Source organism: Anomaloglossus baeobatrachus, chromosome 2, assembly GCF_048569485.1.
Source record: "Anomaloglossus baeobatrachus isolate aAnoBae1 chromosome 2, aAnoBae1.hap1, whole genome shotgun sequence".
Classification (NCBI taxonomy): domain Eukaryota; kingdom Metazoa; phylum Chordata; class Amphibia; order Anura; family Aromobatidae; genus Anomaloglossus; species Anomaloglossus baeobatrachus.
The window spans coordinates 791560989-791588442 of record NC_134354.1 but is presented as its reverse complement, the minus strand read 5'-3'; the positions used below and the strand labels follow the sequence as shown (position 1 = coordinate 791588442).

The following is a 27454-nucleotide window of genomic DNA, read 5'->3' as shown; positions in this document are numbered from 1 at the left end:
AGAGGTTGTGTGGGAATGGGAGACACTAAAAGTGCGGTTGGAGAGGTATGAAGAGATCCAAGAGAGGGCGAGGTCTCTGACACCAAGGGAAGAGAGGATCTGTAGTAGCAGGGAGTGGTCAACAGCGTCAAAGGCTGAGGATAGGTCTAGAAGTAGGAGTACAGAGAAGTGCTTGTTAGCTTTGACGGTAAGTCATTTGTGATTTTAGTCAGGGCAGTTTCAGTGGAATGATGTGGACGGAAGCCGGACTGTAGGTTGTCAAAGAGAGCGTTAGAGGAGAGGTGGGAGGAAAGTTCAGCATGGACGTGCTGTTCCAGGAGTTTTGAGGCAAGTGGGAGTAGTGATATGGGTTGATAGCTGGTAGTAGAGGTTGGGTCGAGGGAAGGTTTCTTTAGGATAGGTGTGACTGTTGCATGCTTAACCCCTTCAGCCCCAAGCCTATTTTGACCCTAAAGACCAGGCCATTTTTTGCAATTCTGACCAGTGTCACTTTATGAGGTTATAACTCTGGAACGCTTCAGCGGATCCCGGTGATTCTGAGATTGTTTTTTCGTGACATATTGGGCTTCATGTTAGTGGTAAATTTAGGCCGATATTTTTTGCATTTCTTTGTGAAAAAAACGGAAATTTCGCGCAAATTTTGAAAATTTTGTAATTTTCAAACTTTGAATTTTTATGCTCTAAAACCAACGAGACATATGACACAAAATAATTAATAAATAACATTTCCCACATGTCTATTTTACATCAGAACAATTTTGGGGAAAAAAAAAAAAATTTAAGGAAGTTATAGGGGTTCAAAGTTTATGAGCAATTTCTCATTTTTACAACAAAATTTACAAAGCCCCTTTTTTTAGGGACCACATCACATTTGAAGCGATTTTGAAAGGTCTACATGACACAAAACACCCAAAAGTGACACCATTCCATAAACGGCACCCCTCAGACTACTCAAAACCACATTCAAGAAGGTTATTAACCCTTCAGGTGCTTCACAGTAACTAAAGCAATGTGGAAGGAAAAAATGAACATTTTACTTTTTGCAACAAAAATGTTAATTTAGCCTCAAATATTGCATATTCACAAGGGTAGCAGGATTAAATGAACCCCCAAAATTTGTTGGGCAATTTCTACTGAACACGCAGAGACCTCATATGTGGCGAAAAACCACTGTTTGGGCGCACGGCAGGACTCGGAAGGGAAGGAGCGCCATTTGACTTTTTTGAACAGAAAATTAACTGGAATCGTTAGCCGCACCATGTTGCGTTTGGAGAGCCCCTGAGGTGCCGAAACAGTGGAGCTCCCCCACATGTGACCCCATTTTGGAAACTAGACCCCTCATGGAATTTATCTAGATGTTTATTGAGCACTTTGAGCCTCTGGGGGCTTCACAAAAGTTAATAGAGTTGAGCTGTGAAAATAAAAAAATATTTTTTTACCACAAAATTGTTACTTCAACCAGGTAGCTTTTTTTTCACAAGGGTATCAGGAAAAATTGCACCAGAAAATGTATTGTGCAATTTCTCCTGAGTACACAGACACCTCATATGTGGTGGAAATAAAATGTTTGGGCGCACAGCAGGGCTCGGAAGGCAAGGAGCGTCATTTGACGTTTCAAACGCAAAATTGTCTGGGATAATTAGCGTATTCCATGTTGCGTTTGGAGACCCCCTGAGGTGCCGAAACAGTGGAGCTCCCCCACATGTGACCCCATTTTGGAAACTAGACCCCTCATGGAATTTATCTAGATGTTTATTGAGCACTTTGAGCCTCTGGGGGCTTCACAAAAGTTAATAGAGTTGAGCCGTGAAAATAAAAAAAAAGCAGCAGATGGGGGGGCAGCGGCATCTAAAGGGAGCATCTGTGATTGTGAGACGGCGGCTGGGATAGGGTGGGGGCGGATGGGAGAGGGCGCAGTGGATGCAGGAGCGGCAGAGGATGGGGGGAGGGAGCGGGTGGGGGGGATGGGTGGGAAGGGGAGTGGGAGGTGAGATTGGGGATAGTTACCCTACAGGATGGATCTAGGCAGCTGGATCACAGGAGATGAAGGAGGCAGCAGATCGGGGAGGTGAGAGGTGGGGGAGGGAGCGCAGCGCAGATCACGGAGGAGACAGGTGAGCAGAGCACAGATCACGGGGGTGAGAGGTGAGGGAGAGCGGACAGCAGATCACGGGGGTGACAGGTGAGGGAGCACAGATCACGGGGTGACAGGTGAGGGAACACAGATCACCGGGGTGAGAGAGCGCAGATCACGGGGGACACAGGTGAGCAGAGCGCAGATCACGGGGGTGAGAGGTGAAGGGAGAGTGGACAGCAGATCACGGGGGTGACATGGGAGGGAGCACAGATCACGGGGGTGACAGGGGAGGGAGCACAGATCACGAGGGTGACAGGGGAGGGAGCACAGATCACGGCGGTGACAGGGGAGGGAGCGCACATCACGGCGGTGACAGGGGAGGGAGCGCACATCACGGCGGTGACAGGGGAGGGAGCGCACATCACGGCGGTGACAGGGGAGGGAGCGCACATCACGGCGGTGACAGGGGAGGGAGCGCACATCACGGCGGTGACAGGGGAGGGAGCGCACATCACGGCGGTGACAGGGGAGGGAGCGCACATCACAGCGGTGACAGGGGAGGGAGCGCACATCACGGCGGTGACGGGAGGGAGCGCACATCACGGCGGTGACAGGGGAGGGAGCGCACATCACGGCGGTGACAGGGGAGGGAGCGCACATCACGGCGGTGACAGGGGAGGGAGCGCACATCACGGCGGTGACAGGGGAGGGAGCGCACATCACGGCGGTGACAGGGGAGGGGGCGGGTAGCTGACCACGGGGGTGAGAGGTGAGGGGAGCGTGCAGCACATCACTTAGGGGAGGGGGCGAGCAGCACATCACGGAGGGGAGGGGGCGAGCAGCACATCACGGAGGGGAGGGGGCGAGCAGCACATCACGGAGGGGAGGGGGCGAGCAGCACATCACGGAGGGGAGGGGGCGGTCACCGATCACAAGGGGGAGGGGCCGGGCAGCAGATCGGAGGGAGCGGTGGCACTATGACAGATGGAGGAGGACAGGGTGCACGATCCCTGTCCTCCTCCATCTGTCATAGTGCCACCGCTCCCTCCGATCTGCTGCACGGAGGTGAGGGGCCAGGCAGCAGATTGGGGGGAGCGGTGGCACTGTGGCAGATGGAGGGCGGCGGCGGCGGATCGGGAGGTGTGGGGGTGAGGGTGCGGGCAGGAGATCGGGGAGACAGGTGGCAGATCGCGGAGGGCAGCGGCGGCGGATCGGGACGCTTTTCGTACAGTGCAATGGCAGCGCGGCAACTTCCGGGTCCCATGCTCCGGTCTCATAACAGCATGGGACCGGAGCTTGTCGCCCTGCCATTGCACTGTGTACACTCACTGTGCTCAGTGTGCTGGCGTGCTGCAGGGACAAGTGAAGCTGATGGGGGCGGTCACCGGCAACAGGTCCACTGTGATTGGAGAAATCGGTCACAAGGCCGATCTCTCCAATCAGAGCATTGGAGCTGGGGGAGGGTGATCCAGTGAGGTCACCCAGCTCCAGCCAATGGCCAGTGCTACAGCTGCACTGGCCAGGGCTGGATTTCAATGTTTCAGTCATTTTAAATGGCTGGAACATTACAGTGGCTGTGATTGGTTGAGCGGCGTTCGTCAGCCAATCACAGCCTCCGTAGGTCCGGGGAGGAGGCACCACCCCTCCTAAGGTCAGGAACAGGTCCCCTCCTCCCCGAATCTGCGGTTTTTGTTAACATATTGCAGTCACCGGAGGCTCCGGTGCTGCGATTCCGCCATGACGGAAAGATCCGTCCTTGGTCGTTAAGGCCCAGGGCACAAGGACGGATCTTTCCGTCCATGGTCGTGAAGGGGTTAAAGGCAGAAGGGAAGGTACCAGTTGTTAAAGATAGGTTGAAGAGATGGGATAAGGCTGGAATAAGGATAGTGGTGAGGTTGGGGAGGAGGTGGGATGGGATGGGGTCAAGTGCGCATGTGGTGAGGTGTGCTTTTGAGAGAAGATGTGCAAGCTCTCCTTCGGTGATGGTGGGAAGGAAGTTTATGGGGGAGGAGCAGTGGTCTGTTATATGAAGGGGTTGTGGTGGTTCAGCAGAAAAGACTTGTCTGGTTTGGTCGATCTTTTCTTTGAAATATGTGGCAAATTCTTCTGCGGAAATGTGGGAGGTTGGAGGGGGCAGCGGTGGGCGAAGGAGGGAGGTAAAAGTATTAAATAGCTGTTTGGGGTTGTGTGTTAAAGAGGATATGAGGTTTTTGAAGTAATCCTGTTTAGCAGAGGTAAGGGCCAAGCGAAATGTGTGAATTGTATTTTTGAATGTGGTGAAGTCTTCCTGGGAGTGCGTTTTCTTCCAGCGCCGCTCTGCAGCTCTAGACACTTGCCGCTCTGCGGCTCTAGACACTTGCCGTAGTTTTTTAGTGAGGCTGTTGTGCCAGGGTTGTCTATTGATTCGTCTTGCTCTGCCGTTCACAAGAGGAGCAACTGAATCAATAGCTGATGTGAGAGTGGCGTTGTAGAAAATGGTGGCACTGTTTGTGTCGTCGAGTGAAGATGAAGATGAAGTGAAGGTTATAGGGATGGGGGTCCACCTGTCAGTGCTCAGACCATATGTCGCACACTACATCACATTGGTCTGCTCGGCTGTCATCACAGAAGGAAGCCTCTTCTAAAGATGATGCACAGGAAAGCCCGCAGTTTGTTGAAGACAAGCCTAGAAAAAAAAACAAAAAACTGCTGCACCTATAGTTGATAGCCACCTGTGTACACCACACAATATGGCAGCACCGGGACGCACGTTCAGTATCAAGGAATCACTTGATTCCACATACCATCAAATAAGAGAGATGACAGCGTCCTCTTGGGTGAAAAACAATTTTTCTTCCTTTAATTCCATCATAGGGCAAACAAAGCAACGTTTCGACACAAATGCTTGACAGACATTGGTGTTGAAATGTTGCTTCGTTTGCACTATGATAGAATAAAAAGAAGACATTTTTTTTTCACCCATGAGGACGCTGTCATCTCTCTTATTTGATGTTGAAGACAAGCAGACTAAGGACATGGATTACTGGAACCGTCCTGTGTCTGATGAGACCAAGATAAACTTATTTGGTTGAGATTGCGTTAGCGTGTGCGGCGGCTCCAGATGAGGACAAAGATAAGTGTGCTGCCTACAGTCAGGCATGGTGGTGCTAGGAGTTTTATGGTTTGGGGCTGTGTAACTGTTGCCGGCCGTGGGGGCTACAGATCATTGTGGGAACCATTAATGGCAACATGTCCCGTGACATACTGAAGCAGAGCACGATCCCCTCCCTTCATATTCCAACTTGATAATGACAACAAACACCACCACTGCCTCGCTAAGGAAAATGAGGGTAAAGGTGCTGGACCGGCCAAGTGTCTTCAGACCTAAACCATATGGAGCATCTGTGGGGCCTCCTTAGACAAAAAGTAGAGGAGCACAAGGTCTGTAACATCCACCAGCTCAGGGATGTTGTCTTGGAGGATGAAGAGGATCCAGCAGCTCCTGTAAAGCTCTAATGACCTCCATAGCCAAGGGAGGTAAGGCCGTGCTTGAAATCATCCACTTGCTGCACACTTGACTCAGATGAGACTGATAAAGGATGACTCTGTTCCTCACTCTCCATTGTTCACTCAACTACTGCAACCGGCTAAAAATGAGATAAGTGCATCCCAAAACCAGTTGACACATCACCACCACCCTCCTTGCTGCCACCACTCTTGATTTATTAAGCAGTGAGATGCATGTTCTAGGTAAGACTAGTATAGACGCACACCCGGCACTGTAGCACTACACGGTCACACTTCTAGCACGCTGGCATACACAGGGTAACACAGCCAGGCTAAACTTTTCCTCTTTTAGGTTGTGGGTACATTTGAAGCAGTAAAAAAACCAAACAATCACATTTTAGATTTAATGTACAAAAAGGTACAGTGCATTATAAAATACAAGATGATGAAATAAAAAGGACATACACAAAAAGGCAAAAGTGATAAAATAGATTTCTCACTAATTCAATCTGTGAGAGAACGTGTGAAGGACAAACGATGACATTTGAACAGTGTTACAATCCTTGGCGCATCTCCTGGGTCTGAAACTTGGTATTTAAAAGGGTCTTAACCAAAAATTGAAATCATTCAGGGACGACACAGAGATTTAACGAATTGTATTGCATATGTTATATTATATTTCATTACCTCTGTTTTGGTTTAATGTTACTGTATACTATCTTAAATCGAACAGCAACATGGAACTCCAAATTGGGGTATCACCCACCTCTATGTCACATTTTGTCAGACGAATGTTCTTCTTTTGCAATGATACTTGTCATGTTTTTACAAATTTGAAAAATCAATAAAAAACGTTTTGGAAAAAAAAAAAAAGGGTCTTAACCAGACCCCTCAACCTTCCAGCTGGTCAGGCGAGAAGAGGCTGGCTAACTATATGCAAGGAAAGACAGTTGCAGGATATCATTTATGGCGTAGGAACCTAATGGAATAATATGTCCACCAAATTCCCGAGCAAATACTTATCATTCTGGACAAAACCAAACATGAATAGGACATGTCCATAATTCGGGTCAATATTACATTCCTGTGGTGTACCAAGGCCGAAAATCCCGATGTTCGAATCCATAAAAGCGATAACGTCCCATGATCATACTCTCTGTGGATTGTTTTGACATCGGATTATTATAGAGATGGCACAGAAATATTGCTTTTTCATTGTCCCCTTTTGGTCTTCCTGGAGACCCCCGCATAAGGGGAATTGCAAGTCATGTGTTTACTGATACATTATGTGGTATACTAAGGATGAATTGTGACGTTAAGCTTCAGAGAAGTAATATTAAAGAATGTGGGATTCCAGAGTCTATTAACATCCCGACAAAGCTCTTTATAGAATTAATAACTCAAATTCTCGATGAGTCTCCAGATGTCATTGTCATTGAGGATGTGATCTGGATTCCTTGTTCAGAGCATGTGGAAGCGGCCAAATAGGGGACAGTATATGGTATCTTCAAGAAAGCAAAGTTCACGACTAGCTTTTGGCTTGGGTTTACCCGACTATAAACAGATTTTTAGCTGTCATCTACCGTTTAGCTTGATTGCAAATGAAATGTCCAATCTCCATAACTGTTGGAGTTCAGAACAAGGTCCTTTGCACCTTCACAGAAATTTGGCCGAACAGCCTTGATCTCGAATACATTTGGCCTGTCACCACCAATTACCAGACTTTGATCCACCCGTCCATGATTATACTTGACGATCAAAATATTGTCCTAAAACCAAATGCTACGTGATGGGTTGGCGACCTGTTCTGGCCCATCGTAGTAGATTCCAATCTGTCCTCTGTCTCAGTAGTACGACAACATTACAATATTTTATAATATGTTCTTAAGAAACTTGACCATAACATATTATTTAAAGAAAACAGAATCAAGAACTTTCCTAAGGATCGATAGTGAACAATCCATAAAGTAAGGCACATCAGCAGATGTACTGGCTTCTCGGATTAGTTCCTACAACTCTGTATATAAACCTCCAGGTTCGGATGACTTACCTTAGCAGCGCTATTGCAACCAAACAATTGAAAACGCATCCCATTCCCTTCTTCTTTGCAGATACGCTTGAATTCAGACACATTGGAAGACTTTAGCTCTTGTGCTCCTAATCTCGGGTCCTGCTACATACGTGTTATTCGCCGTTCGTCCAGAGATTGATAATAGGACCATTCTCATATATTGGGTCAAGTTTTTAATGAAAGGGAATATGAGCGTTCTCCTTCACCTCCTCCTTACCGTGGAGTCACACACCATGACCTTAGAATGTGAATGTTCTTGGAAATAGTTATCCCCTTTATTGAAAAATTTCTGTTTCTAGAATATTTCAGAATTAAGTCAATCAATCCATGCAAAAAAAAAAAAATATATATATTACTGCAATTCTGAAAAGAAGAGGGAACCAAAATTCCTCGATGGAAGGAAGCGTTGAAGAATTCAATGTTACACATGCGTAACGGAATCTGGGACAATTTTACTTCTAAAACTATTGATATGACTCTTTGGGTCCTAACGCAAAAAAACTGAGTCTCAGTGCTGAGAGATCAAGCTTTGCAGTCACTTGTATGTAGCCGGTAAGTGCATGGACTTGCAACGCCTCGAGTGCACTTCCAAGATAATTCGTAAGTGGCTTCAAAGCTCAAGTTCTCACCGCCGACGCATCGGATTGCTACAAAAAGAGGTATCATTTTTGTTGTTGAACTAAGATATTTACAGCTACATCACTACTCTGAGTATTAAAGTCATCCTGACTGCTTCCTTTTAACCCCTTCACAACATATCACATACAGTTACGTCATTTGTCATGTCCATGACTTTGATGCGGGCTCAGGATATAATCCCCTGCATCTTTCCCGGCAGATGATGGCTGTTATATTCAGCCATCATCTGCCTCTAACAGCTGTGGGTAGATCTGTTAACCTGTTAAATGCCGGTATCAATCTATGGCAGCAGCATTTACACCAAGCTGTTTTGAAGGCATGTCATTCCATGAGCCCATTGACGCCCCCATCATGCAACCGCAATACACCAATGACAACTGGGGAAGACCCCCGTGCTGATAATGACAGTAGTCCTGTGACTGCTAGCTTCTGGCTGGCGTTCATAGGAGACCATAGTTTTTGCTATATACAGTACTGTGAACAGCACAAGCGAATGGATGATCCCAGGTTCAAGTTCCCTAAGGAACTAATACATTAAAAAGTGAAAAAAATGTTTCAAAAATAATAAAAGTATAAAAGTTCAAATTACCTCTTCAAAATAAAGGAGTAAAAAGTGAACTCATATTTAGTATTATTATATTAGGAAAAGACCGATCTATTAAAATATAAAATGAATTAATGAGATCAGTAAAGAATGTAATGAGAGATAAAAAAAATCTATACACTAAAATTACGTCTTTTCAGCAGCAGCAAAACTGCAAAAAGATGCAATAAGAGGCAAACAAAACATGGATCCTACCCAAAATAGTATCAATAACAATGTCAGTTCAGGGCACAAAAATCAAGGCCTAACACCGCTCCATCCACCGAAACGTGAAAACGTTACGGGTCTCTAAATATGGTGACACATGCACATTTTTTTTGTTTTGTTTTGCAAATTTAAGGTTTTTTTTTTTGTTGACACTGAACTCCTTCAGCCCCAAGCGATTTTTCAATTTTTTGTTTTTTCCTCCCCTTTTCCAAGAGCCGTAACGTTTTTATTTTTACTTCACTATAGCCATATGAAAGCTTCATTTTTGTAGGACGAGTTGTACTTTTGAACAACACCATTCATTCTGCCCCATATTGTACTGAAAAATGGGATAAAAATTCCAAGTGCAGTGAAATTGCAAAAAAAGTGCAATAGCTTGACTATTATTGGTGCTTTTCATTTACCACATTCACTATATGGTAAAACTGACCTGATATGATTCCGCAGGTCAGAACGAGTTCATAGATAGATAAAAGTAAAACTCTACATGTTTTGTAAGTGTTGAAAAAAAAAATAATTCTTAAGTTTGTCAAAAAACAAAATTGCGCTTTTGTCGCCATTTTCTGACACCCATAGCGTTCTCACTTTTCGGGATCTGGGGCTCAGTGATAGCTTATTTTTTGTGTCTTGAGCTGACGGTTTTAATTATAACATTTTTGGGTAGATACAAAATGTTGATCGCCTGTTTTTGCATTTTAATGCAAAAGTTGCGGCGAACAAAAAAGCGTACGGTAATTGCGCTGTGTACCGATCAGATTAACTGATGTTATATTTTGATAGATTAGGCATCTTTGAACGCGGGGATACCAAAAATATGTGTTTTGGGTTTTTGTATTATTGTTTTATTTTCAATGGGACAAAAGATTTAAACTTTTAAAAGAATAAAAAAAATTTATATATGTATACGCACACACACATTATTTTTTATTTCACTAGTCCCCTTAGGGGACTTTACGACTCACTGTCCGATCGCTTCTACTGATTAGAGCGATGCTTCAGCGTCAGCCCCGCTCTGTACAGTAGACATGCTGTTCTCCTATGAGTGCGGCGCTCTTCCGGCATTCACAGGAAGTGACTCATGACAGTGACAGGGGTCATCATCTGTCCCCACTCAGCCATGACAACCCACTGGCGACTTGTGAACACATCATGGGGCTGCCGATGGCGGCAGGGAACAGAGCAATCCCCGCCGGAGCGTGTTAGATCGCACTGTTAGAGTTTAAAAGGTTAATAGGAGCGGTTGGATCTCCGATCCACCCAAGCCTGTTATTTGCAAATCAACTAATCAGAACAGCCGACATCTGCGGGGAAACATGTTGGCTTAACGTGCGAGGCCACATCAGAGGGAGATCTCGGATGTACGAGATATATATTATATTATATTATATATATATATATATATATATATATATATATATATATATATATATATATATATATACATACATATACACACACACTGTATGTCCTAGGTTGTTAGGTGGTTAAATAAGAAAAAACTATACGTGTTTGGTATATCAGTGACAGTACTGACCTGGAGAATCATATTGCCAGGTTATTTTTACTGTACAGTGCATATGGTAAATAAAAATAAAATAAATATGGAATTGCAGTTATTTTTGCAATTTCGCTGCATTTGGATTTTTTTTTCAGTATTTTATCGACATCACCTGATAAAATGTATGGTGTTGTTAGAAAGAACAACTCATCCTGCAACAAATAAGCCGTCATACAGCTATGTGGATGAATTAACAAAAAAGTTACCACTCTTGAAAGATGAATGAGAAACAAAAAACGCAAAAAAAAAACCCAACAAAAAAACAAACAAAACAGAAAATACCCATTTCGGGAAAAGGATGAATGCTACCTGTGTTCCTCACAGTAATGCAGTGATGCTGGGATAACGTTTCCCTTTGTTTCTAAACAAATTTTTGATATTTCCCACATTACAGTTACATGTTCTAGTGACATTACTGATCATACAAAATATCCCTCTGTTAAACAGTAATGTTCTCCAAATTATGGCTTGGAATTTTTTCAATACAACAGAAGGCATCCAGAGGTAGAAGATCTTAAAGTGGAGCTCCACCCTGGCCATAATTCTTACAAGGTGAACATTAAAATATCATCTCTTGTGTGACTTCTCTGATGTTCCACAAAATCTAATTTCCGCATAAAATATTCCCCACATTCTGAGCAAGAAAACGGCTTCTCCCCTGTGTGAGTTCTTTGATGTGCAACAAGATGCGATTTCTGGGTAAAACATTGTCCACAATCTGAACATGAATACGGCTTCTCCCCTGTGTGACCTCTCTGATGTATAACTAGATGCGATTTCTGGGTAAAACATTGTCCACAATCTGTACATGAATACGGCTTCTCGCCTGTGTGACTTCTCTGATGTTCAAGAAGAGCCGATTTACGGGTAAAAAATTTACCACATTCTGAGCATGAAAACGGCTTCTCACCCGTGTGAGTTCTCAAATGTTCTACAAGAACAGAATTATACGCAAAACATTTCCCACATTCTGAACAGGAAAATGGCTTATTCCCTGTGTGAGTTCTAAGATGTCTCTCAAGAGAATTTTTACGCAGAAAGCACTTTCCACATTCTGAACATGAAAACTTCTTCTCCCCTGTGTGAATATTCAGATGTTCCACAAGACTTGACTTCTGGGTAAAACATTTCCCACATTCTGGACACGAGAATGGCTTATTTCCTGTGTGACTTTTTAGATGTGCGTCAAGATGATGCTTAAGTTTAAACCACTTTCCACAATCTGAACATGAATACGGCTTCTCCCCTGTGTGAGTTTTTAAATGTTCCATAAGATTTGATTTGTGACTAAAGCACTTTCCACATTCTGGGCATGTAAATGGCTTCTCACCAGTATGAGTTCTCAGATGTTCAATAAGAACTGACCTATAGCCAAAGCATTTACCACATTCTGAACAAGAGAATGGTTTCACCCCTGTGTGTCTTTTTAGATGCTCAACAAGACCAGATTTTCTACAAAAATATTTCCCACATTTTGAACATGAAAATGGCCTTTTTTCATCTTTGTCAAGTCCTTCTTGAATAAGAGTAGAATTGTTCTTAAGATGCTTCCAATACTCAGAACCTGAAAATGTTTTATCCGGTCCATGTCCAGTCCCTTCATTAACGACCTGTGATTGATTAACTTCAAGTTCATACGATGGAGAAAAAGGGAGCTTTCCAGGAAAGTCGCTCACCCATTCTTCATCTAATGAAAAAAAAAACAGAAAACAAAAATTCCCCCCAAAGAAAGAAATCAAAAATTATATTTGACAATTTCCTTGTTAAAAATCCATACAATGAGCAAGACATGAATCACAAAACAAGGATATCATTTTCTAAAGAACCATATACACTGAATGTTCCTAGGAATTCTTGTTTTACGATAATCGTGCAGTCTGAACAGGCTGACGATCTCTTGTCGAAGAAGCAAAACGCTCATTCGTCTTGTGAAATCTTTTAGTTTGCACACGAGATCATTGCATTACAGATCATTCATCTGAAGTGCAATATACCTGTGCAAACAGATAATCGGTTGTCATTTAGTGCCATAATGTATGTGCACACGACGTCTTTAAGATGCCCGAGGAACGCCTGAGGAACTGCCAAGTTTTCCCGAGGCAAAAACGCTTCAGGAAAACACAAGGAGGAGTTTTCTTGAAGCATCTTCGCAAGCGTCTTTTCCAGACTATCAAGAATAAAGAAGGCCGCTACTAGAATGAGCACGTTACTTCTGCTAATGATGTTTAGGTTTCTGACAACTGAAGCTGTTAGAAGAAGTAACAAAAGACTGAACGGGAAGGTCCTTTTTACATTGTGCACCATGTTCATTTATGCCGTGGGTTTCCAGCACTTTATCGGGCGGGTTCCAGGCATAAAGTCTTACTCCAGCGAGCTACAGGTTTAAGACAAGCGAATGAAAGGCCAGTCCTGGAAAATTCCCTCTCAATCTTTATTATCAATAATTAAAGTGAGTAGGTGATGTGGATGTACAGTACCTTGAGAAAGTATTCACCCCCCCCCTGGCATTTTTTATGTTTTTCTACCTTACAACCTGGAATTTTCCTGTTTTGTTGTTTTTTTTTGAGGGTTTGCATCAGTTCATGTAGAGAACATGCCGACAATTCTGATAATTTGTTTTTCTTTTCTTTGCGAAGCAAACAAAAAAAAACAAGGACAAAATAACTGAAAACTTCACTGTGCATAAGTATTCACCCCTTAAAGTCAGTACTTTTTAGAGTCTCCAATTACAGCTACAAGTCGCTATGGATAAGTCTCTATTCTATGAACTTTCCACATCTTATCTTGATACTGGGATTTTTGCCCACTCCTCGAGGCAAAATTGCTCCAGCTCCTTCCAGTTAGATGTTTCCTCTGGTGAGCAGAGATCTTCAGGTCTGACCACGGATTGTCAATTTGATTAAGGTCTGGGCTATGACTCGGCTGCTCCAATACATTTACACATTTCTTCTTACACCCCTCGAGTGTTACTTTAGCAGTAGCTTTGGATCATTGTTTCACATCACTGATAAACAATTCGGACCATTTTCTCTGTCCCTGCTGCCGAAAAACATCCACCCAGCAAGATGCTGCCACCACCATGCTTCACTGTGGGGATGGTGTTCTTGGGGGCTGAGCTGTGTTGGTTTGGTGCCACACATAACATTTACTTTGGTGCCCAAAAAGTTCAATTTTGGTCTCATTTGACCACAGCACCTTCCTCCATACATTTGTGAAGTCTCCCACATATCATTGGCAGACTCACAATGAGCTTCAAGTTTTGGCTGTAAGTAAAGGCTACTTTCTAGCTACTCCTCCATAAAGACCAGCTCTCTGGAGTGTGTGGTCATATGGACAGATACTCCAATCTCTGCTTGGAAACTCTGCAGCCACTTCAGGGTTACATTTGGCTTCTGTGCTGCCTCTCTGGCTAATGCCCTCTCTGCCCAGGCTGAGAGTTTTGGTGGGCAGCCCTCTCCTAGCAGGTCTGTTATGGTACCATGTTCTTTCCATTTGATGATTATGGATTTGTGCTTTGGGAGGTCATCAGAGATTGGAATATATGTTTAGAAACCAATCATGACTTGTACTTCTCATCACTGTGTCTCTAACTTGTTTGGAGATCCCCATAGTCTTCATGGTGTTTGAAGATATTCTTGGGTTTCATGGTGTTGTTTGGAGGTCTCCTTAATCTTCATGGTGTTGTTTCAAGATCTCCTTAATCTTCATCATGTTGCTTGGAGATCTCTGTGGTCTTAATGGTATTGTCGGAGATCTTCTTGGTGTTCATGTTGTTTGCAGATCTCCGTGGTCTTAATGATGTTGTTTGGAGATCTTCTTGATCTTCATGGTGTTTAGACATCTCCTTGGGTTCATGGTGTTTGTACATCTCCTTGAGCTTCATGGTGTTGTTTGGAGATCTCCGTGGTCTTTATTGTGTTGTTTGGACATCTCCTTGGTGTTTATCGTGTTGTTTGGACATCTCCTTGGTGTTCGTGGTGTTGTTTCAAGACCTCTTAGGTCTTCATTGTGCTGTTTGGTTAGTGGCCTATGATGTTGTAGCTTTCAGAAAAGGTGTGTATATACTGACAAACCACAGGACACTTAAATTGCACACAGGGAACCTCCTCTCACTAAGCATAAACAAAAGAGACCGCTGTCGTGGAAACACATATGCGGCAATCATAGGGCCGCCAGAGCACGTCCTTGAAACATACAACGAATACAAAAGAGCAAAAGGACTTGTTGTGCATATAACAGTCATAATAAATCAGAATCACAACCAAAGTTAATGCATATAAAAAATCATTTTTATTATGAAATATATAAAAACAGGTTGGATTTCCATACTATTCAATATAAATAATGTTTAGAAAGAACACAGGGAATCGAGGACAAGGTTGTAGCACATTCACCCAAACATGTATAGTATAAATTGCTGAGAGTCAAAAACCCATGGAAAGGAGATTATGTATCAGGATGGTAAACCATGGGAGTAGCAGGGCATGCTGAAATGGCTGAATATCCCCCAGGTGAGATAATTGCCACTGGCATCTTCACCTTTCTTACTTCCCCCTCATGAAGCTTGAGGCGAGACGCGTAGGGGCACACGCTGCATGAACTCCTGAGTCTAGTTACATATGGGTAAGCAGTTCTGGCTGAACCTCTCTCACTTTAAAAAACGTTTTGTCTTTAACTCTGTATGGCATGCATTGTGCAGCCAATTATATCTAATGGACACATAGAGTTTTATTGCTATAAAGTTTGAGAGTGGTAAATATAATTGCTGAATCTCTTTTACTTATAGACGCCCTGTCTAGATTTCTATATGGCATTTATGAGTTGAGCCATCTATACCTAATAGACACGGGGTGTCTTTTGTTTTTTACATTCTGCGAGTGGCAATTATCTCACCTGGGTGATATTCAGCCATTTCAGCATGCCCTGCTACTCCCATGGTTTACCATCCTGATACATAATCTCCTTTCCATGGGTTTTTCACTCTCAGCAATTTATACTATACATGTTTGGGTGACTGTGCTACAACCTTGTCCTCGATTCCCTGTGTTCTTTCTAAACATTATTTATATTGAATAGTATGGAAATCCAACCTGTTTTTATATATTTCATAATAAAAATGATTTTTTATATGCATTAACTTTGGTTGTGATTCTGATTTATTATGACTGTTATATGCACAACAAGTCCTTTTGCTCTTTTGTATTCGTCTCACTAAGCATGTGACTTATGAAGGGAATTCCTAGCACACGAAATTTTTAGGGGCTTCATAGCAAGAGGGGTGAATACACATGCACATGGCAATTTTTCTCACTTTACTTCCCCAACTTAGTGCTGATGCATAAAATACAAATCGGATTACAAAAATATTTGATACAGGTAGTAAAGTAGCAAAATAGGTAAAAAGCCAAGGGGGTGAATACTTTTGCAAGGCACTGTATGTAATACAAGGATGGACTAAGTTGGTTAGGGAGGAAGCCTCAGTTTGAGCGCCTTTGTAACTGTTAGCGAAGGGTCCCGATAGGTGATGGGCGAACCCAAACTGTAAAGTTTGGAGTCTGTACCAGACATCTAGTGTCTGTGCACGGACCCCGAACATGAACTCCTCAGGGAAGTCTGTGTTACTGTTTGGGTTTTAGGCTAGGGGACCTGTAAAAGGAAACAAAATGGGCATTAAAGCAGGACAATTCTACTTCCTAAGATTCCGCGTGGCTGTTACGTTGTTTTGGGGTCCGCTCATTAAAGCTTATGAATTTTCACTGGTTTCCCCGCCCACCCTCTGTGATTAGTGTCAGTCAGACGGCGCCTCCACCCTCTGTGCCGACATCTGTGATGCTTACCCTCACACTAGGTGTCTGGGTCCCCAAAGTGGAGTGTAAAAATAAACAATTGGAAAAAAAATTGAGTAGGGTACCCCATATTTTGACACCCAGAGAAGATAAAGCAGACAGCTTGAGGCTTCAGCCCCAGCTGCCTGCCTTATATTGCCTGTGTATCAAAATAAGAGGGAACCCCATCCGGCTTTATTTTTTTAAATAATTTTAACAAACGTCGTGGGGTCCCCCCAATTTTAATGCCCAGCCAAGATAAAGCAGACAGCTGGGGGGGAGCAGCCCGCAGTCGCCCCAGAATTGTGCATCCATTAGATGCGCCAATCCTGGCGCTTACCTATCTCATCCTTACTGCCCAGGCGCAGTGGTACTCTGGGTAATATAAGGAATTAACGAAAGCTGTGATTAGTAAAAAAAAACAAAAACAAATCACAGTTGCCACGAAGCCCTAGATTAGCAATGGGTAGGGGTCTTAGTCATGTAAGTAAAAAGAAATAAACACAAAACAGAGAGAAAAAAAACTGTATTAAAAACAAACAAAAAAAAAAAAAACACCCTCTTTCTCCAACTTATTAACCCTCAAAACACTTCTGCAGGTCTGACGTAATCCCCACCAACATGTCCAACGACAATCCTGGCTCTGCTACATCCTGATGTTGCATTGCACGGTCACATTAGAAAATGTGACCCATCACTGCGGCGTCTGAGACACAGTGACAGCGCTGCAGCTATGGGTGACATCACTGAGTTCACTTCAGGTCCTCAGCTGTGACCTCAGGTGTGATGTGTCTTTGGTATGTTTTTTTTTTTTCCCAAGAGATGCAGAAATGTCTGCAACCAGATAATTAACTTGTGCACATTGCCTAACCCAGTAATCCGGCATTGATATCAATGAATTCACCTAAGGTGATTTCACGGAATTCAATGATTTCACCTGAGGTCACAGCTGGGTACCCTGGGAACCGACAGCTGTGACCTCAGGTGAACTCACTGACTTCATCGCTGTTACAGCTGCAGTGCAGTCAGCGTGTCAAGGAGACCTGCAGTGATTGGACATGTTTTCTATTGTGGCCGCAAACTGCGACCTCAGGATGTGGCAGAGTAGGGATCATTGTGGTGTGGATTTTGTCTCACCTGCAGGGGTGTTTTGGTGGGTTGATAAATTGGAGAAAGAGGATGTGGGTTTTTTAATAAAGGATATTTCTCTGTGTTTTGTGTTTATTTCTTTTTACTTACACGATTAGTAAAAAGGGGGGGCTTAGAGCAGAACATCTTCAGGTTCGCCCATGTCTAGTGCCAATTAGTACTCACTTAGAGCAGTTGGATGGGTGAAGATGGAAGTCAATGGGAAACTCAAGCATCTTTCAGGAGGATTTCTCCGAAAAATGCTCGAGATCCCATTGACTTATATAGTCAAGTCGTGCTCATCCGAACATCCCACTGCTCATTACTAGTACTAAGTACCCCAGCATGGTGGTGCCTGCTCATCACTAGTCCCAAGTAAGGAACTTCCATGTGTGACAACTGTATAGAGCAGAGGCTAAAAAAACCCAAACCTCTCAGTATAAGACTAATACCAAGAAAGAGGACAGCAGGCACTGCCCTGTGACCAATGCTATATAGGGTCAGCGTTGGCCTGGGGAGAAGAAAACACAAGCTCTTACCTTTCACTATCACAGATATGGATTCATCATGTCCACTCGTTGATCCACTTTCATTGCTTTCCTGCAGGGATCCCACCTAAGGAGCACGAGAAAATAGTGGAGACTCCAGTGTATCTTTTGTCCAGGTGGGGGGGTAAAAGCACCATAGAAAGGTGACAACGACACAGGATCAGCAAACAACCAAGCAAGACCAGAGAGGAGCCCAAATTGGACAGTATGATGGTGTCCAGTTACTACAGCATCTGGATATATACAGTGTACAGATCGGGGACATCGCAGCTCCGTACACCGTGTAGTGGCCGTTTTCATGTACTGCAGCATCGAGAACGACCAGCACACGGTGTACGGAGCGTAGAAGTGTGGGCAAAATAACCTACTACACGGATCAACTCTGATAAACTTTTGGTTTTTTTTAAATGAGACGTTGGAAAGTTTGTGTTCACGATTTCCAGAAATCTCATCTCATCTACCTGATGATCCAGGGGGACATTCGGCTTTTCCTCTGGAGGATCCTGGGAATATAGAGGACTGGGACTTCTCTCTGGTGGATTTCTCGGACTGGACCCATCTATAGGAAATATACACAGGGACTGAATACATCATCTACATGTGATGATCAGATGATGGGGGGTCCAGGTGACCTCAGACCCGGCCTCTCCTCTATAATCAGGACGGTCTCCTCTTACCCGGAGATGTGAGGGGCTGGAGATTCTCCATCATGACGTCCTTGTACAGATCCTTGTGTCCTTCTAGATACTCCCACTCCTCCATGGAGAAATAGACGGTGACATCCTGACACCTTATAGGAACCTGACACACACAATGAGCCGTCATTAGCAGACCCCTCCCCCGGTGTTATTATATAATGTCCCAGCATTCCCGGCAGCGCTCACCTCTCCGCTCAGCAGCTCAGTGATCCTGTGGGTCAGTTCCAGGATCTTCTGCTCATGTATCAGTGAATGAGGTGGAGGCTCGGTGATGTCACTCGGGGTCCTGCTCCGTCCTCCTGACACACGAGGGGTCACACACTCCCCAGACGACATCTTCACTACTGTGTGATCCTGTGTATGGGGAGACGCCGATCACTACATCTATTCTGAAGATCCTTCACCTTCCCCATCATTTCCCTGCTTTATTCCTAGAGATCAGAGTGATGTGATGTGAAGCTCTCACCTCTCCAGTGATCCAGTAGATTATCTCCAGGGTGAGGTCTAATATCCGAGCAGCCATGTGGCTCTTCTCTTGCTCCATCCTTGGGTGGTCACTGATGGAACGGATCATGATCCTACGACAAAAAGTTTAGCTGTAAAAGTCCTGAACCTGAGGTAAAACAAGAATTTAGCGCACAATCCCACATGGGAAAACATCCTACAAGAGTGACGCTTCCTGCAACCCTCAAAAAACGTTTCGGATTCATTTACTCCCTCAGATGGTGCGGTAAACAGTAACTGCGGCATTTAAGCGGTTATACAGGGAGAGGCCTTAGTCAGTGCCGGAATCAGCACCTGGCACACCTGGGCAAGTGCCGGGGCCCTGGACAGCTGGTGGGGCCCACTCACCATCGTCAGGGGCAGAGATCTGTTCTGCGGCCCCCAGGCCAATTTCCATATGCTTGCCCTTGAAATCAGCACTTGCACTCAGTGTTCTCTGCTGAACGCTGCGTGCACGGACATTGAAGTTCATGTTTGGGTGGAGCTAGTGTTGCGCCCAGGGAAGGGGGTACTCGGTCCCGGGCGGCTGCAAATGGGAATACCACTCTGGTGCCATTGCCCGGTCCTGTGCCCTGGGGCTTCTTTTGTAAAAAAAGGGGTATTTACTGTAGGGGTGAAAGTTAGTATATGTGACGCTACCTGCGGGTTACGGTTAATGGTGTACAACCGCCGCTGCTGAATGTGGGTACTCCCAAAGCTGGTGGTGGTAGCAGCAATGATGTTAGGCCCTCCGCAGGTGGGGCCGTGCCTGGGAGATGTGAGGGGCAATAACGGAGTCCACACCAGGTGGTCTTGAACAGTCTCTACTCACTCAGACCCGTGAATGACTGGTTCAGGTCCCAGGAGTATCAGTGCCAATGTAGTGACCCAGGTTGCTCTGTCCCCAGCTCTCTGTTGGTTGGGTCCCTGTAGCACGGAGCGTTTGGGGCCCGACTGTCCCTTTAGGGTTACAGTCTCCTTCTCTGTACGGCGGGCAGTGCGGACCCTGCGGGGAGGTTAATGTCCGAACCCCGATTCTAGTTTACTGCTGATGCCCCCAGATTATTTGGTTCGGTGAAGTCCATGAAGGTGTCCTCACCGTGCAGGTGATTATCAAGCCATGAAAAACTGGCACCCGATCTAGCGCTCTGTGCCCCATGCATGCTCCGGTCCCAGCGGTATCTGTTCGTACCTGCGCTGGCGACCACTCTCCCGTGCCCCCGGGTCACTGTTGCACAGACCCAGCTCAGGCAAGTCCACACACCTCTCTGTGTGCCACCGACTCACTGTCCTCTCCCACTAGGCTGGCTAATCCCGGGACTCGTTTCTACCTCTATGCAACCATCCCCTTTCATGATTAACCCTCAATGCCCGGTGTGGAGTGGAGAACTAGGATTTTGATTGTGCTTTGGTGGCATTGACACAGGTACTCCAGGTCCCAGGGGGTAGGTCCTGCGTCCCCAAGAGGATGCAGTTCCTTGTAGTGCCCTGAGCGGCTCAGGGGCGCTACACTGGTGCTTGGTGCGTTCATGTCCCACAGATAAAGAATGGAGCCACAGCACCAGCCAGCGTCCTCTACTACTGTCTGCCCCCTAGCCAAATAACATGTATGGCCCCCAAAGCTGTATGCCCTAACCCCAGAACAGTATGTCTCCCAGCTCAATAAGATGTATGCCCCAACCCCAGAGCAGTACTCTCCCCATCCAGTAAGGTGTATGCCCCCCAGAGATGTATGCGCCCCCCCACTGCTGTATGCCTTAACCCCAGAGCTGTATGCCCCCCAGTCCAGTAAAGTGTATGGCCACCCATAAAAGTATGCCACACCAGCCCAGATGTGTATCTGTGGCGCCCTGGACAAGCCAGGACATCACAGGTACTGCAACAACACACCCCACACCCCGGTTAGGCACATCAGCCGCACACACAAATCCTTGTTGTCTCCCTCCAGGGGCTGATGTCCACACCAGGTGGGGTGGAGCCAGGCGGTTGGCCCCACCCACTGAGGAGTTTGCAGTCCTGGAGGCGGGAAAGCAGTTGAAGTTGAAGTGGAGTAGAGGTTGGAGTTTGAAGAGTGAGGAAGTGGTAGTTGAGGAGCTGACTGACCGTGTCCGGGTACATGGCCCGGGCACATACAGCAAGGTTGGCAGACAGTGGTGACCGTCTGCAGGAGAGGCCGATTGACGCACAACCGTAAGGACCGGGGACGGGCGGTGGCCCGCCGGTACCGGACTGGGGAGCGAAGAGAAGCCAGCATCATTCGGCAGGGCCTACGGACCCCGATCAGGCTTGGAGTTGCCGTTAAACCTGGTCAAATCCGTCAGCGACGGGAACCTCCGGGGTTTCCCAGCAACAAAGACCTGACTGAAGGCAACCGCTCAACCGTGAAGGGAAATACAGCTACCGCCACAGCTAGAGTTCCCAGGGCCAGCGCCTGCAGGCAAAAAGGGGCTCCTCTGGCAAATACACCGCTGGGGAGCGGGTTACCGGTGGGAAGCCATCGGGGCCGAACACACAACACAGGTGCAGGGAGAGACAGTTACCGCCAACCTACCGGGGGTGACCATCGCAGCCGTCTGTGGGACTCGTCCATCCAGCCGTTTGTATTACCAGAGACTCCGTGTACGTTACTGGCTGAGCAAGTACCACCGTGCCGTCAGGCACTGCGCTGCCCCCGCGACCCTGCACCTGGCTAAGAACCGCAATCCACCTACCAGTCAACATCACTGGGCCCCGGGACCACCAAAATCCCCCTACCCACGGAGGGGAGAGAAACATCTCAGCTGCTCCCTGCCATCGCTCCCGGGATCCCCGTACAGAGCAGCGGTGGTGCCCCAACCTCACCACACACCGTGGGTGGCGTTACAAACCGACATCCCCAAACCAAACAACCCTCTTTCACTCACGGGCAAGGAGCACCGCTCGAGCCCCCGGGATCCGGCCCACCGCTCGAGCCACCGAGCAGCAGCAGCAGCCGGACCCGAGTCGCAAGCGCGGTCGAGCAGCGCACCCCCCGCCCGCGACATATCCCCCCCAGATCTGTATGCTATCCAGCCTAGTAATGTGTATGCCCCCAGTAATGTGAATGCCCTCCTAGTAACGTGTATTGCCCCCAATAACATGTATGCCCCCCAGTAATGTATATTCCTCCCAGTAACATGTATGTCCCCAGCCTCCCCTGTGTTGTATATACAGCAGTGTCAGTGTGCACTGTGCGCGGCCAAGTCTGCTAGAGTGATGGCCATCACGCCGCACAGCCACATGCCCAGGAGTAGCTGGACGGGAGACAATCGGGAGGAGGTGAGGAGACTGCTGCCGATGTCCCCATATTAATAATATCCCTAATGTACGTACCCCTGTATGTGTGTGTGTCTGTGCATATGTATGTACCCCTATATGTGTGTGTGTGTGTGTATCTGTGTATGTGCGTGTCTGTGTATATGTACGTACCCCTGTATGTGTGCGTATCTGTGTATGTGCGTGTCTGTCTATATGTACGTACCCCTGTATGTGTGCGTATCTGTGTATGTGCACGTACCCCTGTATGTGTGCGTATCTGTGTATGTGCGTGTCTGTGCATATGTACGTACCCCTGTATGTGTGCGTATCTGTGTATGTGCGTGTCTGTGTATATGTATGTACCCCTGTATGTGTGTGTCTGTGTATATGCATGTACCCCTGTATGTGTGTGTCTGTGTATATACCCCTGTATGTGTGTGTATCTGTGTATGTGAGTGTCTGTGTGTATGTACGCGTGTGTGTGTGTGTGTGTGTGTGTGTGTGTGTGTGTATCTGCGTGTCTGTGTATATGTACATACGCCTGTATGTGTGTGTATCTGCGTGTCTGTGTATATGTACGTATGCCTGTGTGTGTATGCCTGTGTGTGTGTGTGTGTGTGTATCTGCGTGTCTGTGTATATGTACGTATGCCTGTATGTGTGTGTGTGTGTGTGTGTGTGTGTGTGTGTGTATCTGCGTGTCTGTGTATATGTACATACGCCTGTATGTGTGTGTATCTGCGTGTCTGTGTATATGTACGTATGCCTGTGTGTGTATGCCTGTGTGTGTGTGTGTGTGTGTGTATCTGCGTGTCTGTGTATATGTACGTATGCCTCTATGTGTGTGTGTGTGTGTGTGTGTATCTGCGTGTCTGTGTATATGTACGTACGCCTCTATGTGTGTGTGTGTGTGTGTGTATCTGCGTGTCTGTGTATATGTACGTACGCCTGTATGTGTGTATCTGCGTGTCTGTGTATATGTACGTACGCCTGTATGTGTGTATCTGCGTGTCTGTGTATATGTACGTATGCCTGTGTGTGTGTGTGTGTGTGTGTGTGTGTGTATCTGCGTGTCTGTGTTTATGTACATACGCCTGTATGTGTGTGTGTGTGTGTGTGTGTGTGTGTGTGTGTGTGTGTGTGTGTGTGTGTGTGTGTGTGTGTGTGTATCTGCGTGTGTGTATATGTACGTATGCCTGTATGTATGTGTGTGTGTGTGTGTGTGTGTGTGTGTGTGTGTATCTGCGTGTCTGTGTATATGTACGTACGCCTGTATATGTGTGTATCTGTGTATGTGCGTATCTGTGTGTGCATGGGGCCCACAAAAACCTGGAGCCGGCCCTGGCGTTAGTCACTATATGTGATTGTGGGGTGTTGTGACCGATTGCTGTCAGAAAAAAACTTTAACATTGTCCCCTGGCGTTGCCGTCTCCGCACAGACAAGGACTCAGGCGGTGACGTCTCCGCACAGACAAGGACTCAGGCGGTGACGTCTCCGCACAGACAAGGACTCAGGCGGTGACGTCTCCGCACAGACAAGGACTCAGGCGGTGACGTCTCCGCACAGACAAGGACTCAGGCGGTGACGTCTCCGCACAGACAAGGACTCAGGCGGTGACGTCTCCGCACAGACAAGGACTCAGGCGGTGACGTCTCCAGTGCAGAATAAAAAGAGAACCATTCCAGCCATAGAAAGAAGTGGGAGCCAGAGACCATGGAGACAATGTAGCGGGCAGGGGTCACACCCTGACACACCCGTCCCACATCACTCATCACCCCCCGGGACAAATCATCTCTCCGGCCACAATACATCCGGCTCCTCCACATACAACCGCAATATAAAGTCTACTGACCGCCGGTGCAGGGTCACAGTCCTAACTAATACCCTCCAAACAGGAAGTGACATCACACTGACCTGTGCACCAAGAGCCACAACTGCCTCCCTGATCAATTATCTGCCTTCAAGGTATCCCAGGACGAGCTCCTTCTGTGCTTCTAACAAAAAGCTGCCATGAGATCCACACACAGGAAGCTTGTGCTCCATAGACAGGAAGTGTGGTGTGTTCCACACACAGGAAGCTTGTGCTCCATAGACAGGAAGTGTGGTGTGTTCCACAGACAGGAAGCTTGTGCTCCATAGACAGGAAGTGTGGTGTGTTCCACAGACAGGAAGCTTGCGCTCCATAGACAGGAAGTGTGGTGTGTTCCACACACAGGAAGCTTGTGCTCCATAGACAGGAAGTGTGGTGTGTTCCACAGACAGGAAGCTTGTGCTCCATAGACAGGAAGTGTGGTGTGTTCCACAGACAGGAAGCTTGCGCTCCATAGACAGGAAGTGTGGTGTGTTCCACAGACAGGAAGCTTGCGCTCCATAGACAGGAAGTGTGGTGTGTTCCACAGACAGGAAGCTTGCGCTCCATAGACAGGAAGTGTGGTGTGTTCCACAGACAGGAAGCTTGTGCTCCATAGACAGGAAGTGTGGTGTGTTCCACAGACAGGAAGCTTGTGCTCCATAGACAGGAAGTGTGGTGTGTTCCACACACAGGAAGCTTGTGCTCCATAGACAGGAAGTGTGGTGTGTTCCACAGACAGGAAGCTTGCGCTCCATAGACAGGAAGTGTGGTGTGTTCCACAGACAGGAAGCTTGCGCTCCATAGACAGGAAGTGTGGTGTGTTCCACAGACAGGAAGCTTGCGCTCCATAGACAGGAAGTGTGGTGTGTTCCACAGACAGGAAGCTTGCGCTCCATAGACAGGAAGTGTGGTGTGTTCCACAGACAGGAAGCTTGTGCTCCATAGACAGGAAGTGTGGTGTGTTCCACAGACAGGAAGCTTGCGCTCCATAGACAGGAAGTGTGGTGTGTTCCACAGACAGGAAGCTTGTGCTCCATAGACAGGAAGTGTGGTGTGTTCCACAGACAGGAAGCTTGCGCTCCATAGACAGGAAGTGTGGTGTGTTCCACAGACAGGAAGCTTGTGCTCCATAGACAGGAAGTGTGGTGTGTTCCACAGACAGGAAGCTTGCGCTCCATAGACAGGAAGTGTGGTGTGTTCCACAGACAGGAAGCTTGCGCTCCATAGACAGGAAGTGTGGTGTGTTCCACAGACAGGAAGCTTGTGCTCCATAGACAGGAAGTGTGGTGTGTTCCACAGACAGGAAACTTGTGCTCCATAGACAAGAAGTGTGGTGTGTTCCACAGACAGGAAGCTTGCGCTCCATAGACAGGAAGTGTGGTGTGTTCCACAGACAGGAAGCTTGCGCTCCATAGACAGGAAGTGTGGTGTGTTCCACAGACAGGAAGCTTGCGCTCCATAGACAGGAAGTGTGGTGTGTTCCACAGACAGGAAGCTTGCGCTCCATAGACAGGAAGTGTGGTGTGTTCCACAGACAGGAAGCTTGCGCTCCATAGACAGGAAGTGTGGTGTGTTCCACAGACAGGAAGCTTGTGCTCCATAGACAGGAAGTGTGGTGTGTTCCACAGACAGGAAGCTTGTGCTCCATAGACAAGAAGTGTGGTGTGTTCCACAGACAGGAAGCTTGTGCTCCATAGACAGGAAGTGTGGTGTGTTCCACAGACAGGAAGCTTGGGCTCCATAGACAGGAAGTGTGGTGTGTTCCACAGACAGGAAGCTTGTGCTCCATAGACAGGAAGTGTGGTGTGTTCCACAGACAGGAAGCTTGCGCTCCATAGACAGGAAGTGTGGTGTGTTCCACAGACAGGAAGCTTGTGCTCCATAGACAGGAAGTGTAGTGTGTTCCACAGACAGGAAGCTTGGGCTCCATAGACAGGAAGTGTGGTGTGTTCCACAGACAGGAAGCTTGCGCTCCATAGACAGGAAGTGTGGTGTGTTCCACAGACAGGAAGCTTGGGCTCCATAGACAGGAAGTGTGGTGTGTTCCACAGACAGGAAGCTTGCGCTCCATAGACAGGAAGTGTGGTGTGTTCCACAGACAGGAAGCTTGCGCTCCATAGACAGGAAGTGTGGTGTGTTCCACAGACAGGAAGCTTGGGCTCCATAGACAGGAAGTGTGGTGTGTTCCACAGACAGGAAGCTTGCGCTCCATAGACAGGAAGTGTGGTGTGTTCCACAGACAGGAAACTTGTGCTCCATAGACAGGAAGTGTGGTGTGTTCCACAGACAGGAAGCTTGTGCTCCATAGACAAGAAGTGTGGTGTGTTCCACAGACAGGAAGCTTGTGCTCCATAGACAGGAAGTGTGGTGTGTTCCACAGACAGGAAGCTTGTGCTCCATAGACAGGAAGTGTGGTGTGTTCCACAGACAGGAAGCTTGTGCTCCATAGACAGGAAGTGTGGTGTGTTCCACAGACAGGAAGCTTGCGCTCCATAGACAGGAAGTGTGGTGTGTTCCACAGACAGGAAGCTTGTGCTCCATAGACAGGAAGTGTGGTGTGTTCCACAGACAGGAAGCTTGTGCTCCATAGACAGGAAATGTGGTGTGTTCCACAGACAGGAAGCTTGTGCTCCATAGACAAGAAGTGTGGTGTGTTCCACAGACAGGAAGCTTGTGCTCCATAGACAGGAAGTGTGGTGTGTTCCACAGACAGGAAGCTTGTGCTCCATAGACAGGAAGTGTGGTGTGTTCCACAGACAGGAAGCTTGCGCTCCATAGACAGGAAGTGTGGTGTGTTCCACAGACAGGAAGCTTGTGCTCCATAGACAGGAAGTGTAGTGTGTTCCACAGACAGGAAGCTTGTGCTCCATAGACAGGAAGTGTGGTGTGTTCCACAGACAGGAAGCTTGTGCTCCATAGACAGGAAGTGTGGTGTGTTCCACAGACAGGAAGCTTGGGCTCCATAGACAGGAAGTGTGGTGTGTTCCACAGACAGGAAGCTT

General features: G+C 46.7%; 1 protein-coding gene across 1 annotated transcript in view; it reads right to left on the bottom strand.

The window, feature by feature from the left end:
• Positions 1-27454, bottom strand: part of LOC142290087 (uncharacterized) — a 159962-nt gene that overhangs the window by 93731 nt on the left and 38777 nt on the right. Inside the window, exons 8-13 of the mRNA XM_075334023.1 lie at positions 19308-19419; positions 19028-19195; positions 18821-18944; positions 18605-18702; positions 18135-18210; positions 11192-12329 (exon numbers count right to left, since the gene is read on the bottom strand). Of these exons, the coding sequence (XP_075190138.1) occupies positions 11192-12329; positions 18135-18210; positions 18605-18702; positions 18821-18944; positions 19028-19195; positions 19308-19419 (1716 nt within the window). The remainder of the gene's footprint in view (positions 1-11191; positions 12330-18134; positions 18211-18604; positions 18703-18820; positions 18945-19027; positions 19196-19307; positions 19420-27454) is intronic.